We start from the raw sequence: 17,985 nt of genomic DNA on the forward strand, positions 1-17,985 counted from the left end.
TTGTATGTGTATGTATGTTGTATATATATATATATATATATATATATATATAAATCTATACCTTTAGTCATGATGTCATACAGAGGTTTTATTAATTTCTCATAGGGCCCAGTTTTGCCCGTCAAGTCTACGAACGGAGCTGGATTTGTAATAGCCGGGCCTCCACATTGGACTCTATGCTATAAACGTACTCTTAAACAGTACGTACACTATAAACGTTATCTTATCAGTACGATGAACTTAAGTTTCCTAAAATGGGTTTTAACGGTTTTTATTAATTAAATACCTTTTCCATTTTTGGATATGGCCATAAAAAGGCCAGATTAAAATGTCATAGATATGATTTGGACTAGTTCTATTAATAGAACTATGTTAACTTCCAAATCTATTTATATCTGAATACTTCGGTAGCGAAATGGCTCAACCGAATATAGGTTTCTAAGGACTATTAGCGTTACATAGTTTAACCTCCGTTCAGCCAACCAGATGTACCAATTTGATGAAGGCTAAGTCGGTAACTATGACACTGATCTTAAAATTCAGTTAGTCGCCCTTATGAAAGGCATGACTGTTGGACATGTAGATCGAATGTATAGATCAGGAAAACATACACAGCACTTACACGAGCATGTTTCTCCGGGCATTACTGAAGCACTACAAAAGTGGACAGAACGTCGACTGGCAATTACGCCCGAAAAGCGTAAAGACCTGAGCACTACACCTGTGGCAGATGAGCTAGATGTGCTCAGCGTATCTATACCTTACGAGGTACTACCACCAGAACTCCAGGCTAATTATTCGCCTGTTTTAACGCTCGGCCATGAGTCGCCCATCCTTGAGGGTATTATGTTAGACCTAGAGGCAGGTAAAAAAAACTCCGCCACCTTTATCCAACTGGGATGACAATCGTCGGAAACTAGTTAAGACTGGGTATGTCATCCAGACGCATGAAACACCCAAAATTATAACTACTATCCAAGGAACAGCGCACCGAAAGGCCTCGACCATGGGCTTTACAAAGGGTAATAAACACTTTCGTACACGTGTTAACGATGTCGAATTTAATCGCTTCGATCGCACAGCATTACACCAGCCCGCAGAGGATTTCCACTCTGAAGAGGTGACCGAACTTAATAAATCGGTCGACGATTACACCATTAAGATGGAAATCGCCCATGACGAGCACCGTATTGATGACGTATCAAGCAGAAGCGCATCGATCAGCTACTTTAGGCCCAACGTGGGCAAGACCACCGGGATAACCAGAAGTACAAGGGACAGATCAGTCGACTTAAGTCGAGCTGGGATGCCAACAGCAAGTAGGTCGAGTTTATAAGCAACCATGACCTCGGCACACTAACCCGTACGCTTAACGCGTTTACGGTCATGCTGGAAACGAATGATATCGCTCGCCAGCAATAGATTTCTGCTGTAATGCAATCGTTTGACCCTACAGGAACAAGTTACTTGATCCTGCAGCGACACCAGCATGAGCTAGACATTTGTCGTGACTGGCCAGCTGTGTGTTGGTTGGTTACGCCCTTTTTAAGCAAGGACATGCGCAGTCCAGGACTGAGTTCAATCTTAACTGAACCAGTTGAGAATACTCCTATTCAGAGTTACATTCGGAAACTTGATGCTGACCTTAAACGTCTAGATATAACAAAGGACAAGGAGCAGCGATGATACGAGTTTCTGGTTATGCATGTTTTCTGTAAGAGCATAGGGAACAACGACCGTGAAAGTCTGTACACCGAGTTGCGACGTAAATACGCAACTGATGCTCGAGACAAGGGACATGAAACAAAAGTTTTATCTATCCCGACTTACGTGGGAACAGTTTTATGATACTGTATTCACTCTTTTCCCCGCACACCGAGTAACCTCGAAGGGAAAGGCGGCAAACAAGAAACCGCGCGAGCTCCCTGATCAAGGGTACCTCTCACGCCAGACGTCAAATGATAAACCTCATCAGATGCGTCTTAACCAAACACGTTCTCGCGACTCCACTCATTCAACGCGGCCCAATAAACGGGTACGCGCGGAGGCGAAGGACAAGGAACCTTCATTTAAAGAGATTAAGAAATGTGCCGACGCAGAGTGTGGGTATGACATGTACCAATTGACCCCTAAGGGTTATTGCAATGGCAGACATGCACCCACCTGTACACACTTTCTTACTAAGTGTGACAAGTGTGAGAAGAACAATGACTATCACGCCAAGTCTTGTGACAAAACGCCCGACATTAAGTTGGAGTGAAAGTACTACCAGGTGCAATCGTTACAAAGAAAATACAACGACTCTTTAGACGAGCGTGTTATAATCCCTGTATATTACAATGGAAATAAAGTCCTTGCATTGATTGATCCTGGTTCAGAAATTTCATGTATATCCGACCGCTTTGCATTAATGAAAGACATTGAAAGGCAAACTCAAACTACTCACCTAATCTTAGTGGATGACAAAACTTCTAAGTGTGATACCATGGCCACAGATGTTAAAATCTCCCTGGCCGATGATAGAAATATCACTTCCCAAGCTGTGAAAGTTAAGATGTCACAGAAGTACGACTTAATAGTCGGAATGATCGTTTTGCTCACTCTAGGTATAACCGTAACTGGCTTACCAAATAACATAGATCCATTAAAGGATTAATCAGACGATAACTGCCTGAAACCATAAAGGCCCCCGTCCGACACAGTCAAGGCATTAATACCTAACTTTGCGGACAAAATCATGGATCTGATTTTAGTAATAAGAAGATAACGATCACAGACTGGGAAAAAATTCATTTTAACGACAGATATGTCAGCCTTGACTTAACCAAGGTAGACTTTACTAAGCTCAAATGCCTTTCAAGAAACTGTGTTTCTTGGAGACACGAAGCTGTAGTTAAAGAACAAGTTAAAAAATGGTTATCCGATGGGGTAATTGAAATCAATTACGAACAAACGCCATTAACTTAGCATTATTGCCAGTTGATCAACACAATTCTGACGGAACATTTAAGAAAGTCAGAGTATGTCTAGATATGAGTCCAATAAATAGGTTATTGCCGACTTATAGTATCCATCTCCCTCGTATAAACGAGCTACTCAGACGAATGGAAGGTACTACGGTGTTTACATCCATAGACCTAACAAAGGGGTATCATCAAATGTAAATTTATGAACCCCATCGTAAGTACTTTAGTTTTACCTGGAAAGGTAAACAATACAGGTTTAGAGGTGCACCTTTCGGGTTGCACTCCGTACCAGCATTCTTCCAACAAGTAATGGAGAAAATGTTTGCAGGCATGCCTAACGTGCAAGTCTATATAGATGACATAGTCATCTTTTCTAAGACTAAGGGCGAACATGCCACATTAGTCAGGCGAGTCCTTCAGAAACTCAGCGAACAAAACTTCGAGATTGACGAGAAGAAAAATCACTCGAAACACAGCTCTTAGGCTACCGTATATCTGGGAAAAATATTAAAATTGACCCCGGCAAGGTGGAACACCTGTTAGATTGGCGAACACCAACTACAGGAAATGATGTGAACAGCATGTATGGGTTAGTAAACTTTTTTTCAGATGGAGTACCACACTTGGCTGATTATCTTAAACCCCTTGGACACTTAAGATGTCATAACGGCAAACTAGGAGACTTGTGGACTAAAGCAGGAAGAGATGTGGACAGCATGTGTGGGTTTTTTCTTCAGATGGAGTACCACACTTGGCTGATTATCTTAAACCCTTTGGACACTTCAGATGTCATAAAGGCAAACTAGGAGACTTGTGGACTAAAGAGTGTGATGACGCATTTAAAGCGCTCAAGCACACAGTCCAACAAGCCACTGTTGTACAAGGACCAGTCGATGGCGTGCCTTTTGAAATAGCAACGGATGCATCAGACTTAGCACTCGGAGGTGTACTATGCCAGGTTATAGATAATAAACCTAGGTATATACAATTCATTAGCCGAGCAATGAATGCATCACAATTAAATTATCCAACCGTGAAGCACGAGCTACTAGCCATAGTAGCAGCTTTAACACACTTCCGCGATTACTTATACGGAACAGCTTTTACGCTGATGTGTGATCAGAAGTCCCTTCAGCATATGAAGGAAATGAGCCGATGGCATGATACAATATCAAAGTTTCATTTTGATATCAAACTTCTACCAGGGATACATAATCATTTACCGGATATGTTATCACGCTTCGTACCGGAATTTAATAAATCGTGAGTTACTAGCCACTGATTTAAAATGTAACCGCAGATGGTATAAACTGGCTCAAAAATATTTGGGGCACAAACAGTTGACATATTTGCTGCACATCATAATGCACAACTTAAGAATTACAGGACTTTAAATCATCCTTTAGGAGATGCCTTTCAACTAGACCTCTCCGAGCATAATGTGTGGGCTAATCCACCATGGCAGTTAATTGCCCAATTACTAGATTATGTTCATATACATAAAGCTACCATAACGTTGTGTTGCCCATTGCGAAGTAAAGATCCAAGGTTCAATAAATTAATAAACATGATACAATGCGGGGCAATATTTTTAAATAGGGAAGTAGATACTTTCCTATATCAGGGTACCCGAGCCGTCCAGAAGACGCCCTGGAGACATACTATAGTATGTCGTATAGGTCCCACTGGAACAACCAAATGGACACCTTCTGAAACCTTCCTTAACAAGGTCAAAGAATCAGAGATTCCACTCTCTACTAATTTGAACGTTAAGCAGTTCAAAAGCAACACAATACTTGAAGTCTGTGCACAAGAAATACAATCTACTGATGACACTACAGTTAAGAAGTGTCAGTCTCTAGCTAGGACTCTGTTTGATAACATGAAGTCTAAATCCGAAGTCTTTCAACCCCTATTTTTAAAGGGATTAATGAGAGATAATCCTGAAGCATATACACATATAATGCGACCATTAAATAAGTCAGGTGTATCAAACGCACACGAGCGCACTTATGACACTCATGCAAAAGAAGGACAGGAGTCTGGAAACACTACAGAATTAGAGACAACGCAAGTGGATTCTCAACACCCTATCTTTATTCTGGAGGAGCAGAATGATAAAAACATTCTTGCTTGGCTGACGCAAAACCACAAGCTGAAGCACCAGAACGTAGTAGACGCACATAAAGATGCTAAGCAAAATGGGATCGCGTACCCTAAGCTGGCAACTTTAGTTGACAGAGTATATCAGTCATGCACAGACTGTGATCTCAAACAGATTAAGCGCCATGGGTTTGCACCGCTTAAGAGTGTGACTGAAGATGTTCCATGGCGCAGGGTCATCATTGATCTGGTTGACCTGCCCACGTCCGAGCACACAGGCGACCGTTACGTACGTCACTTCGTTGATGTGGCGTCACGGTTTAACTTGCTCTATCCATTAAAAGATAAGAATACGCAGACCGTGGCAGAATTATGTTGCCAAGTCTTTACTGACTACGGGTGGCCAGGTATTATGTGCTCTGATAACGGTAGTGAGCTTTGCGATAATGTAATGGAATCGCTATTACTTGTATCAGGCATATGCCATATGAGAGGTGTACCATATAAACCGCAAACGTAAGGCACGAATGAAACGCGCCATAGAAGACTTAAGTTCTTCTTGCGTACTGCATTAACGGATGATGCAGATGATTGGCCGTACCATCTTAAGTGGGTACAAACACAGATGAACGAGTGTGCTGATCCGGTTACAGGAATTACACCCGCTCACTATTTTGGTAGTACATATAGTGAGTTACAAATACTCTTTAACAAGGACGAACCTGATCACCACGAGTTACCATGGTTAGAGATTGTACAACGTATTTATAGCGTTATATATCCTTGCTTGCGAGAAATACGCAAAATAGCCATATTAAAAAAGCAAAAGCGTTGGAACACTACCAAGAAGATGGCAGAGTATCAGGTCGATGACAGACTTAACATCCGTCAACGTAATTCCGATGCTACTGTATTAACATCTGAATGAATAGGTCCATATATAATCTCTGTAGCAGACACTAAAAGTGGAACGTACGAGGTAAATAACCCAGATGGTTCTAGTGCGCTTAATATAGGCACAAGTCGTATTCCGACTACAGAGATCATACTCGCAAGAAGACATGACTCTAATGTCCCTCTTGATCGTTCTGAATTTAAAAACATTATATGGAGAACGGATAAGGGAGGTTATACATACTATCGTACACGCTTTATAGACGGTACAATCGCTGAGTTGACTTCAGTTGCTTTCGATAATCAAGACTATTTAAAATCTTTTAATCGAAAATGGCGTAAACGCCTGCATAAGTCACAAGCAGAAAAAGATAGCATGTTTCCATCGTCTGAAGGCACGGAATTTAAAATTTACCCGACTACAGCATTTATCCCGAACTTTAATGCTCACCCTTCATATATCTTTAAGACACTGAAGCGTAATAAACATCCAGTCGACCATCACGCACCTACTGGACCTAAGCTCAATACTCACACGGTAACCGAGAACGCTTAAGTTTTTCGCCTGAAAAACATTAACTATATGCTATGCTACTTAATGTTGAACTATATTCACTTTCCAAATCTATTTATATCCGAATACTTTTGTAGCGAGATGGCTCAACCGAATATAGGTTTCTTGGGACTATTGGCGTTACCTAGTTGATCCTCCGATCAGCCAACCAGATGTGCCAGTCTGATGAAGGCTAAGTCGGTATATTCTTGATAAGTGGCAAGTTATTGGTTAAGACAAAAACTAAGGACATCAAGAGTGTTTTTATTTTTTCTAAAGATAGGATTTTTTGAGTCTCGGATTCGCCCCAACAAAACATACTGTAATTTCTAATAGAGCGACAACGAAACACTAAATAAAATCCCTTCGGCGAAAACAGTACTGAGAGGATTATATTTTGGCAATGTCTCAGCCTCACATTTCCTGAGAGTATTGCTGTTTCACGAGGCATACCTAACTTTAACAAAAGACTCATTTCGTTTATTTACTTCGAATTCCACGATACTTAGACCTAACCTAAGCGTTTAATTACTCTAAAGCGTCAATATCGCCTTGATAGACCGAATCTTACAATAGCCTCCTAAAAAGAACAAGGAGGCTATGTAATGTGACTATTGATTTTACTTTGTAATGATATATAAAAAAACCAAAAAAAACCAAACTACATAAATAAATATCTGCGTCTAAGCAAGGTGCATCGTCAGGGGTAAATGAAGCGTCAGATGCAATAATAAAAAGACTGTTTAATGGTATACAAACTAGCTGTGTTATCAAAGGTGTGTGCCGGTCCAGCAAAGAGAAAAGAGTGCATCTATCAGCTCCATATCTGTCATATGCACCTCACGTGTAGTACCTGAGCCAGACCTGTCTACCTCTATTTCCTGAGCCAGACCTGTCTACTTCTATTATCTGAGCTAGACCTGTCTACCTCTATATATGTACATTATTTTACCCTCAGCGGAACCTGGACATCTGTATTGTAAACAAACTACATACGTACTGTAGTCTGTAAGTCTGTATGTAAATATACTGAATATTTATTTTAGTCTTTTGCTTTTGTTTCTGTTTTGCAATTCTTTTTTTGTTAGAAAAATAAGCAAAAGAAACTAAAAAAAGATCGCAATGACGGATGACGGATAGGGATAATATTATTTATTTCAAAAATGGCAAGTATGTATGGTACAGTGGTCGGGCGAAGATTTCTATTGTTTTTTTTTGTTTTAAAAACAATAGCGCCACGTATATAAAAAGTGGGAGGGCTATTTTAGCGTTGCAACGTATTTTGGTATATTTGACCTGTAGATTATAACCTGAATAGCTCACCTATTCTAAAACATTTGGTCCAAATTTAATTATTAGAATGTGTCGTCGGTATAAAAGATGCCTATTGTTTGACCTGGAATATGGCCCTTCTAATATAAACGGGACACTGAAATGGCAGTGTACGTCTGATTTTAATGTTTAACGGATCGTTTATTTGCGTTGCAACTTTTATTTAAACGACATGTCGCAGCCTGCCAGACTCAGACTGCAGTAGTTTAGAAAAAAAAAAAGAGTGGAATGGTGTAGCTGTAACGGGCTGTAAGCCTGTAACCCAAATGAAATATCTTGCGACTCTTGCATGTTTTGGTTGGTGTTGGAACTTGGAAGTAGATAAAAACAAAAAAAATAGTTATTATAGAGCTGATATTAGCGCATAATCCTCTTAACTTTTTTAGTTTGTTTGTGTGCTCCAAGCTCCACCGCTCCCATCGGCAGGCGGTTCGGATCACGGATGTGCTATGCCTATTTGACGTTTGTGCTTCTGCGTGTTAGCCCAAAATCGAGCGGGCGGGGGCCAAGGGGTGGGGCGCTGGCGGCTTGGAGGGACTTATGACTTCAATCTTGACCTGACCCTGGTCAAGATCACCTCAGAAATACGGTTTCAAGTGCTCAAGCTATTTACTTTATTATGAAGTACATCTACAACTAAATACGGGTTTTTTTTGAAAGTGTTACTCTACAGCGATTGGTAAGCAAGTTGCGCAAAAAAGATAGTGTCCAATAAACACCGGGCCCAGTATTGTATCACTCTGAATATGAGGCATATCAAGTCTATCTTTGTGATATTGCCGGTTGTGTGTATGATGATTGATAAGACCCTATTTAGAGACTCTAGATTGATTTGGGATGGCGCAGGGCCCAAAAACGTATATATGTACAACAGATTTATAAGTCCAAAAGCGCCTAAAACACGGAACCACATCCGAACCGCCTAATAACCCAAAGGGCCAGGACAGATTCAACAAAGGACACGTTAAGAAGTGTCAACACTGTCAGGAGTCAATACACGCCACACTGTCACACACACGTTTACAGTTTACACAGACACACAAAGAAGAAGATCGATTGGTGAGACTCATGAGACTCGAGAGTCGAGACTGTCGAAAAATTGTGTGTGAAAATAAAGGGTTGCTCATTAGGAGCCTGTGTATATTGTGCACATATTTGATTTTTGGCCTCGCTTCGATGTGTGTCGTGTTGAGTGTGGGAGACTAAGAGAATATCTGGTAAATACTCCTACCGTGACTGGGCTACGGGCCCTACCCCAGTCAGTGCGTGTACAGTGTTCTGTTAGACCTTGTTATTCCTGACGTTAGTCCGTTCAGCCATAGTTTCTTATTTCTTCTCTAGAGTAGAGGGTCATACTGCGTATTAGACCAAGTCCGTCACTTTGAAAATTTTGGACTATCAACCAGAAGACAAATCTAGAGAGTAGAGGGTCGAGCTGCTTATTAGACCAAGTCCGTCACTTTGAAAATTCTGGACTATCAACCGGAAGACTACTCTTGTTGCTTTTCATTGGTCAAGAGGTCAAAGCTGTGTTTGACTGTAAGTGATACTATTGTCGCATATGTATTACTGTTATATGACTTATCATCATACCTTTCGATAACGCTACCTTGCCCTTTCTAAATGCGTGTATCCATTCCATTATCTTAGATGCTACACAGCCGCGCTTACGTTTATTATCCTCAGTCACTTTAGTACTTTCTGCTATGTTTGGGGTCACTGAGGTGGCCAGCGTCATACTTCTCTTTATGGTTCCCTCATGTACTTTAAACGACCAGGCAGTCTCTGTCAAGATTCACTTATTATAACTATCGCCATGCTTTCATCTGTGCTTGTGTCTAGATTCCACCCATAAAATCGCTGTCTAAAGGATTGAATATAAGAGTATTGGTGATATTCAAATCACGAATATTTACATGACAACTTTTCCGAATATTGCAAAAGAAAGGATTTGCACTACATACATCCATATCACTATTCAGAGCCAATTATTCTTTGCATACTTCACCAGAAATCCGTACTACATTCATGAAAAATATCACGCAAGGCCAATCTCAATTTTTTTTGACTATCCAGGAATATTTGTAAAAAAATATTTACTGAAGGTACTTATTTCATATTTATTTCATTCTATTTTTACTGTTCTTCTTAAAAACAAATTGCAGGTCTAATAAGAAACTGGAAGTATAAAAAAAATTTAGATTGTAGTATGTACTGTACATATTTATGTATTTATGTATTTAATTTAAAAAAAAAATAGCACTGCCCCTATGTACATATTTTGTTTTTAAACCCAAAAAAAACATATACTGGCTGTCCTAGGTCTCTTGTACTGGCATCTTAAACTTTTACAGTAAATATATAAATACACAATGACATATGTAAATATGACAGTTATTTTTTTGGTTTTTAAAAAATAAATAAGTAGTGATAGTAGTACATACATACTGTATATCACAACGGTTTTTCCGAAAAAGATCCATCATCCACCATTCGTGATTTCATAGACAGTTCAGACTTCAGAGTACAGAGTTCGGAGTACATACAAAGCTATTTTGTACCACAATGCCTTCAGAAGGCTATGTATGTACGACATAGCCTGCCATTTAAAAAAAAAATAGACACACAAGGCTATGGCTACGACCTGACGGCTGACGCCGAACGGCAGGCCTGAAACCGGTTTACGTTAAAACTTTATTTATCGAATAGATATACGTTTACGTTCAACTTTCATTCCATATGCGGTCCTTTGTATGCTCATAGGCATACGGGTCTAACCACTATGGCGTGTACTTTTTTTTCAACATACAAACTAGTCCTATACAAGAGTTTAGGTAGTCCCTTCTGATCACACATTACCCATAATAACGTTTTAAAATTGAATAAATAACTTCTATTCCATACCCCCATAACATAATGATAGCCTGACGGACATAGTAAACATAGCATTCAATATTGACACTAGTCGGCGTATCGGCGACTAATAAGTTTTCTTTTAATACGTAAAACAACAACAAAAACAAATAAAACAAACAAAAGCTTGCTTTCAGTTTCAGACTCACTGACAGTCTCTCACACACAGTCTTCTAAGGCTTTTAAAAAAGTCCTAACTCTCCACCAGACCACCACAACAATAAACAAGTTCACAGTCACTGGCCTCTCTGCGAGTCTGCGTCACTCTGCGAGTCTGTGAGACTGTGACTATTTATGCAAATTTTGTTCACAGCAACTTTTCAACTCCACCTTGATTTTTGTTGTTGTTTTGTTTTTTTAATTATTGTTTTAACAAAAAACAACCAAAACCAAGCACCCCAATAAGGTATGACCAGTTGTCAGTTGAGTACAGTAGTTGACCACCAGTGCGGCAGCGCCACACTGCCAGTCTACCATTGAGTTGGCCAGACCGCCAGACAGGCCTCATAACGTAGCTGAAAACGTACTACGTTAACGCCAACAATTATATTTTTTTTTTACGCATACCGTATTCGTTTTGGTGTTTCCAAAATGATAACTGCAAAAAACAGAAATTCAGGAACTGTTCTATATAGATCAACAAATGACAAATATACATTAGTCCGGATTTAAAACTGCCAAAGTTCAATTTATATATTAGGGGTAATCACCCAAATTTTAATAAATATAGTTGGGTGGCATATTCCAACATATTGGCAGTCTTCATCGCCAAGGTCATACCGCTAACGCAATATTTTGAAAACGTGCTTACGCTTAACGTAATGAGCCCTGCCGCCAGACCGCCCTACGAGAGTGAGAGAGAGAGAGCAGACTGCTGGTCCAGACTCCAGAGTCCAGAGTCCAGACTGCCATACATCATGGCTCCACATGAGTCCACATCTCTCTCTACTAGTAGAGTCCAGACTCCAGAGCGCCCATTTATTAATGTTTTTTTAATTGTTTTTTAATAAAAATAAATAAAACAATAAATAAAAGCGAACAAACGAACATTGTTTATTCTATAGAAAATAAAAAAATATTTGGGACAAAACGCCGCTATATTTAAAAAAAATTTCCTCCCTATTAGCAGTAAACATAAATACCTATTTTTAGATTACAGTTGTCATAATTTTGAATTTTCGAATGAGAATGTTGTTGGAATGCAGTTTATCAATCTCGAAAAGCACATGGAAGGAAAAGAAGCTTCCAATTTTCATTTGAAGCTGTACAGGGGGCTACAGGAGATACTTCGCTCCGTTGGTCGTTGCAAAATAATGAAATACATTCCAATTTCATTTACCTCTCAAAAAATAGTAAATAGTAATTTTTTGGTTTTTGTAAATAAAAGTAATTGTTTTTAAAAACAAATGCTGAGAGAACCAATGTCTGATAGTGACATACTGTACTGCAACTATAAAGTATAAACACAGCTGTACAACAACACACAGAGAGAAGCGAGAAAGAGAGAGATCAGAGAGCATGAGGCCGCCTCCAGCCCAGCCAGTTTTAGCCACACAGTGTCAGCCAACACGCACGATCACCTAATCACTTTAGCAGTTGTACCTCTCTATTTTATCATAGGAGTACGGGAGCAGGTAGGCATATATAAAAATGTACAGTAGAGAATTCGATATTACGGATGCTTGAAATCTTGAATCATTCTTGATACTCCTAAAAAACACTCATACCCTTCGCCATTCACGTCCGTTATCTTGGAAGATCACAGAAGAATCGATATGGTTATATATAATATAATGGAACTAAAGCCTGACGAACTCATAATTGACCACAGTTGTAATATTAGAGAGCAAGTGTAATAGCATTTTTTTGTGTGTACAGAAAACTAATAGATTGACATGACAACATAACCTGGGAGTTTTATCTTCGGGATTGAAGCACCTCACAGGACACGAGATCACATATATTGAATCAACCAGTAGACATTTGCAGACTATACAAATTAAAAAGTTATCATGCCGCAAAAGATCAAAAATTCAACGGCAGAAGTCGCTCACGATATACTTGTCAGCGCAGACGATAATGGCCACTTCGAACGGATCGAAAGCTTCAAAAGACGTGCACGTAAGACGTATTCGGAAGCTGAACGTCCGTATAAGTGTGAGTTCTGTACTCGAAGTTACGCCTTCGAACACTCAAGAAATCAGGTAATTTTCTACTTTTGTTCACTTCGCATATGTGCGATTTTGTGTCGTGTGCATGCTGGAGTTCAACGTCGATGATTTCGTCGGCGATTCTTATTGCGCCCTTCCAATTTATCCACGTTGCAGCATATACGCCTAAAACACATCCCCTCATCGTTGAAATCCCGTACGAACGGCGCGCAGAAAGAGGCCACCCCAAAGGGTAAGTTGAACGAGTTGACTTTGAATAATCAACGATTACAAATGTACATGTTCTCCAGTGTGTCCTTCTGTATGTTTTTTTTCATGTGCGCACCTATAGAAGGCTGATTGCCTTTACTCGATCTGGACTTTGAATAGTCAACTATTTCCAATATTCATGTTCGGCAGTATGCTTTCCGTACAAATTTCCCCGTTGCGCTCGTATAGAAGACTGATTGTCTTTCCTCGATCTATATATCATACAGCTTCAAAATCGGAAACGGCAGATGCGACTCGAAGCTCCATTAGAGTGAGGAGTTTGACCGATGTATTGAATACCAGCACAAATTCAGCATTGTCGAAAAACCATACGACCACTTTCGCACAGGCCGGAATCAGAAAACAGATGCGGCCACAGGAAAGCAATACAAACAACCAATTGCATAGGGTTGATGTTGAGAACGATGTGACCACTGACCAGTTTGTTGGTGTCAGTGGTGTTCCCTTTCGACCGGTCTCGTACCATAGTTTGTCACCTTCCGCTACTGTTTCTATGTCAACCGGAGAAAATCGCTTGCCGTGGCGTGGCGCTGATAGTTCGAAGCAATTCGGGCCGACTGGGGCATCCAATAGAAATAGCAATCCGAGGCCCGTTTGTAACCGACGAGCTTCGGACATCACGGGCATTAAGACACCGATGGCACACCCGTATAGGTGCTCATTTGATGGTTCAAACAACAATCGTCTGGATGATTTGCTCGACTTGCATGGGCACCAGCAACGAGTGAGACAGAGGAGCGTATACTCTCATGTTCATTCTAGTAACAATATCAGACCCGCCTTGAGAGCATCGCAATCATGTGAGGTTCTGAGAAGCAAAGTAGTTCCTGCTTGTAATAATCAAGTCTTCTCATTCTCATCGTTCGACATTCCACAATCGTACTATAACATGAAAACGCTATATAGAAACGCCAGTACCAACTTACCGACACATTCGGAGCCCATGCAAAGTCAAGCTCTTGCACAGCTCAGCAATAGTCAAAGATCTCAAGAACAGGCTGGGTGTATGGCAAGGTCGCGTGAGAATCGAAATACAGCTGATAGTCCGGCAGCAGTTCAGGATCCGTCATCTAAGCCTTGGATGTCAATCTACAACACATTTTTGGTGGACAAAGACGAGGCACATGCCAATGCTTCTATGGTTCAGACACAGGCTGACTCTCACATGGTGACCCTGAAATCTGATCGATACATACCACATTCAAGGACTACTCGCGAAGCGCAATCGGCTGAGCTGTCAGTGCGCGAACGAAGTATGGGCGACACTTCAGCCGAAGATGATATAAATACAGAGGAAGACGGAAATGGATCCAGCGGTTGTGAGGGGCGATCAAGTGAAAGCCGATCGACATTAGGCAATGACAGCGCATCATCTGCATGTCCACCACGTTCTCCAAACTATAATCAGTTTACCTCTCCATCTCACTATGACAGTCGTAATCTGCGAGCAGCGGCCAACAGGCCAGCGCATGATATGACTGACATCGAAAGTATTATTGAGTTGAGTACGGACAACGTACGGAATAACAGACTGTTGGATGCTAAAGTGAAAACTACATGGTCCAGTGTGTCCAGTATACAAGAAGACAATGCAGCTGCTGTCGGACGAAGACTACCGTCGGATATGAATGTTGATTTCGTCTGCAGTATTCTCAAAAGCCTGGAATCTGCATAGATCCCTTTGATTTTCAGCGATGCCAAGAAAGTCGTGTATTCGCGCAAGAGTAAGCGTATCAGACAGGAACGAGAACTGAATGACTCAACCATCATAAGCTTTCTATTTTTACGTTTAAATTTTCCCTCTCTATCTATAGTATAATAGTATACTATACGCATCTGGGATATACACATTGATATTTACGACATTTAGATAAATCGAAACACAAAAATTCATTATGAAAGCTGAAGCAGACAAAATAATGAAAGCATGCTTCTTGCGGGTACACAACGATGTCGAAGATGGAACCGAATGAGATAGAACCAAATACTGGATCCCACCAACTTCTGTGGTTCAGATAATGAGTGGATATTGCAAACTACGACCGATACTCGGAAATTTTCGAGCTTAGAGTTACTGCACGTTATGACTATATCGTAGTAGACTCGTAACCTTCGACAAAAACTTTGAAAGAACGATTCTCTTCTCAATAATTACACTCTCCGTCTGAAAACGAAAAAACATACTGCCGTGCCACAACCCTTTCGCTGCTGTACTCAGTTTTAACTACTTCTTTATATACTTTCGTTCGCGTATCCAAACATTCATGCCCCACTTTTCTCCACCTGTTACCCGGGTACCGGCATGCAGCACTCTGTCATCCATTCCAGCGCCACCCTCCTCATCCTGTGCCAAAAGAACGCCCACAAAATCAAATGCTACTACCACGTGATTTCAATATTGAAGTTGGTGGAATGTAATTCTATGGAAGCAAATTCTAGTCCGATGGAAGTCAATTATGCCATGCTAGACGGTAGACGTACAAGACGTTCAGCAATCAATCCATACAAAGTTGAGGATGGGGCGGATTTGGATAGCAATAACTAAAGCTGATTAGGAATATGTCCACAAATCAATGACCTGAACAAGTAAAAAAATGACAGGTCTGATGCAGATGTTAGAATACATATGGGTGTTAAGATCAGATATTAACCTGCTTGAATACGTATAGTACTACCTGAATACCTGAATTGCGAATAACCCATCTGGCTTAAATGATCGAGCATACTATTATCTATACACTATAGCTTCTGGAACTATTTGCTGACCAAGGTTGCTGTTTAACTCCAACACTGCGAGAGGCGCCTCTGGTGGAGACTGCTAGTCGAGCTGAAAAGAAAAAGGCTATCTCCGTCCTACTTGCATACGAAGTTAAGCATTTCGACACTTATGGACACTTAAGTATCTACTATCCGGTCTTGGTGTCTAAAGTAAACAAACAGTGAAATGCGACACTGTACTCAAGAGTTAGGTCAGAGGTAGGCCATACCTTCCTCCTCCTGTTATACCACAGCACTGCATGACCTGCATGTGGAGCGAACTTCAAGTCCAGCTTGGGAAAACACGTCTCGCCACCTCCTGTAACATCGTTGAGGTAACAGAATATTGTGATCAAGCGCTGTCCACCGTTCTTCATATGGCTGGCGTAGGTTTCCCCATTCGGATTGAACCAGTCATTGTGAGCTTTGTACTCTTGTGTCTCATCGTAGTGCACCACCTGTGATAAACAACAAAAGTATATATATATATATATATTTATACACACACACACACACACACAACTGAACTGTCCGGGCTGCTTGAAATTCTCCTAGAACACAGTAAACTGCGTCGCATAACCCAATTCTGATTAGAACACACACCTGGATGGTCTCGAAATTATCAATACTGTATCCGGTTATCTCGGACAATCGTCTAAGCACACTCATCACATCTTTATGTGCCCGGGGTATCCTACAACTTGTGCTGGAGCGAGCACTGGAGTTGACACCATCACCCACAACACGACTGGCTTTTAACCTGCAGTGCACAGTATTATTGTACATCAAACGAATCCGATTAAACACAGGTTTATGATGTATGTTTGGTGTATGTGGATATATAAGAGAGAGTGTGGCTCTGCGATCGGCATGCTTCTATATATGCCCATATTCCAAACAGCACATTCTACGAGTGGAGTATGTACATATTAATGTAGGTAGCGGTTTCAGCATAATCGACATCAGAATACTCTTTCGCGTGTTGAGAATGAATACTCATTTGTTGCAAAGTTGGAGTATTAAGTGTTCGATATATTTCTCCCCGCGAAACCCACTTAGACTTTTACAGTCTCGTGCTCCCGTTGCGATCGAAATGTTTTTACCGAAAGTGAACCCTCAATACAGCGAAACCTATGTTATTTTCAGTAGAAAACTCCGGAGAAGTACATTCTAGTTGTGCAGTATATTGGTTCTTGGAGTTCGATGATAATTGGTTGAATCACACACTTTTGGCTGCTTAACACAAACCTTGGCTTCGCAATGGCTATAATCGATTGCATTTCTTCAGTGGTTAATAAATTGCTTATGGTGGCTATCCGGGGCGATTTGGAGACCACTTTGTACTCGAACTTGGGTGGGAATGTGACCGAAGCAATTGGCACCACTGATACTGCATACAAAAGGTATTCAAGGAGCCACGATTACAATTCAACACGCTCGAATATTGTATAGTTTCAGAGATAGCTGAACTGAATCGGTACTGTGTACAACCCTTTTCCAGGTGCTACAGCCACGATTAAGTACACCTGATCGAGCAGGTTAATTGATCTTCCAACCAGAGCAAGCTACTTAGGATACAATAAGACACTCTAGTGATAGTTAACATAAAGACGGGGTAATGGTCAGGCTATGTGGTATTACTTTTACTCCAAGTAAAACCTATGTATCCAGATGCAGCGGATGAGTCTGCATCTAACGTTTGCCTGAGTACGTCGACGAGTAAGCATAAAAAAAATCGGTATCAATGTTACCTTTAATCAATTCTTGCAACTCCATATGATTGAGTAAACAAGTGTGAGTACTACTATACAATTAAAGCATCACTCAACAAGTTTGTGATATTGGAATCTAAATGTAGCTATATATATATATTTATATATACATATACATATATATAGATATATATATATATATATATATACATATACATATATATATATATACATATATGTATACATATATATATAAATATATATATGTGTGTGTGCGCGTATATATACATATACATATACATATACATACATAT

At 40.4% G+C, this 17,985-nt stretch overlaps 2 protein-coding genes across 2 annotated transcripts in view; one reads left to right on the top strand and one right to left on the bottom strand.

The window, feature by feature from the left end:
• Positions 1 to 12,719: 12,719 nt before the first annotated feature.
• SARC_10311 (hypothetical protein) lies at positions 12,720 to 14,877 on the top strand (the record flags this gene model as incomplete). Its single annotated transcript, XM_014295650.1, has 3 exons — positions 12,720 to 12,965; positions 13,089 to 13,164; positions 13,409 to 14,877. The coding sequence occupies exons 1-3, from the start codon at positions 12,774 to 12,776 to the stop codon at positions 14,875 to 14,877; spliced, it is 1,737 nt and encodes a 578-aa protein (XP_014151125.1). The 5' UTR covers positions 12,720 to 12,773.
• Positions 14,878 to 15,318: 441 nt separating this feature from the next.
• Positions 15,319 to 17,985, bottom strand: part of SARC_10312 (hypothetical protein) — a 3,605-nt gene continuing 938 nt past the window's right edge. Inside the window, exons 2-5 of the mRNA XM_014295651.1 lie at positions 17,208 to 17,349; positions 16,563 to 16,719; positions 16,190 to 16,417; positions 15,319 to 15,546 (exon numbers count right to left, since the gene is read on the bottom strand). Of these exons, the coding sequence (XP_014151126.1) occupies positions 15,427 to 15,546; positions 16,190 to 16,417; positions 16,563 to 16,719; positions 17,208 to 17,349 (647 nt within the window). The 3' untranslated portion in view covers positions 15,319 to 15,426. The remainder of the gene's footprint in view (positions 15,547 to 16,189; positions 16,418 to 16,562; positions 16,720 to 17,207; positions 17,350 to 17,985) is intronic.

Source organism: Sphaeroforma arctica (assembly GCF_001186125.1).
Source record: "Sphaeroforma arctica JP610 unplaced genomic scaffold supercont1.1204, whole genome shotgun sequence".
NCBI classification, from domain to species: Eukaryota; class Ichthyosporea; order Ichthyophonida; genus Sphaeroforma; species Sphaeroforma arctica.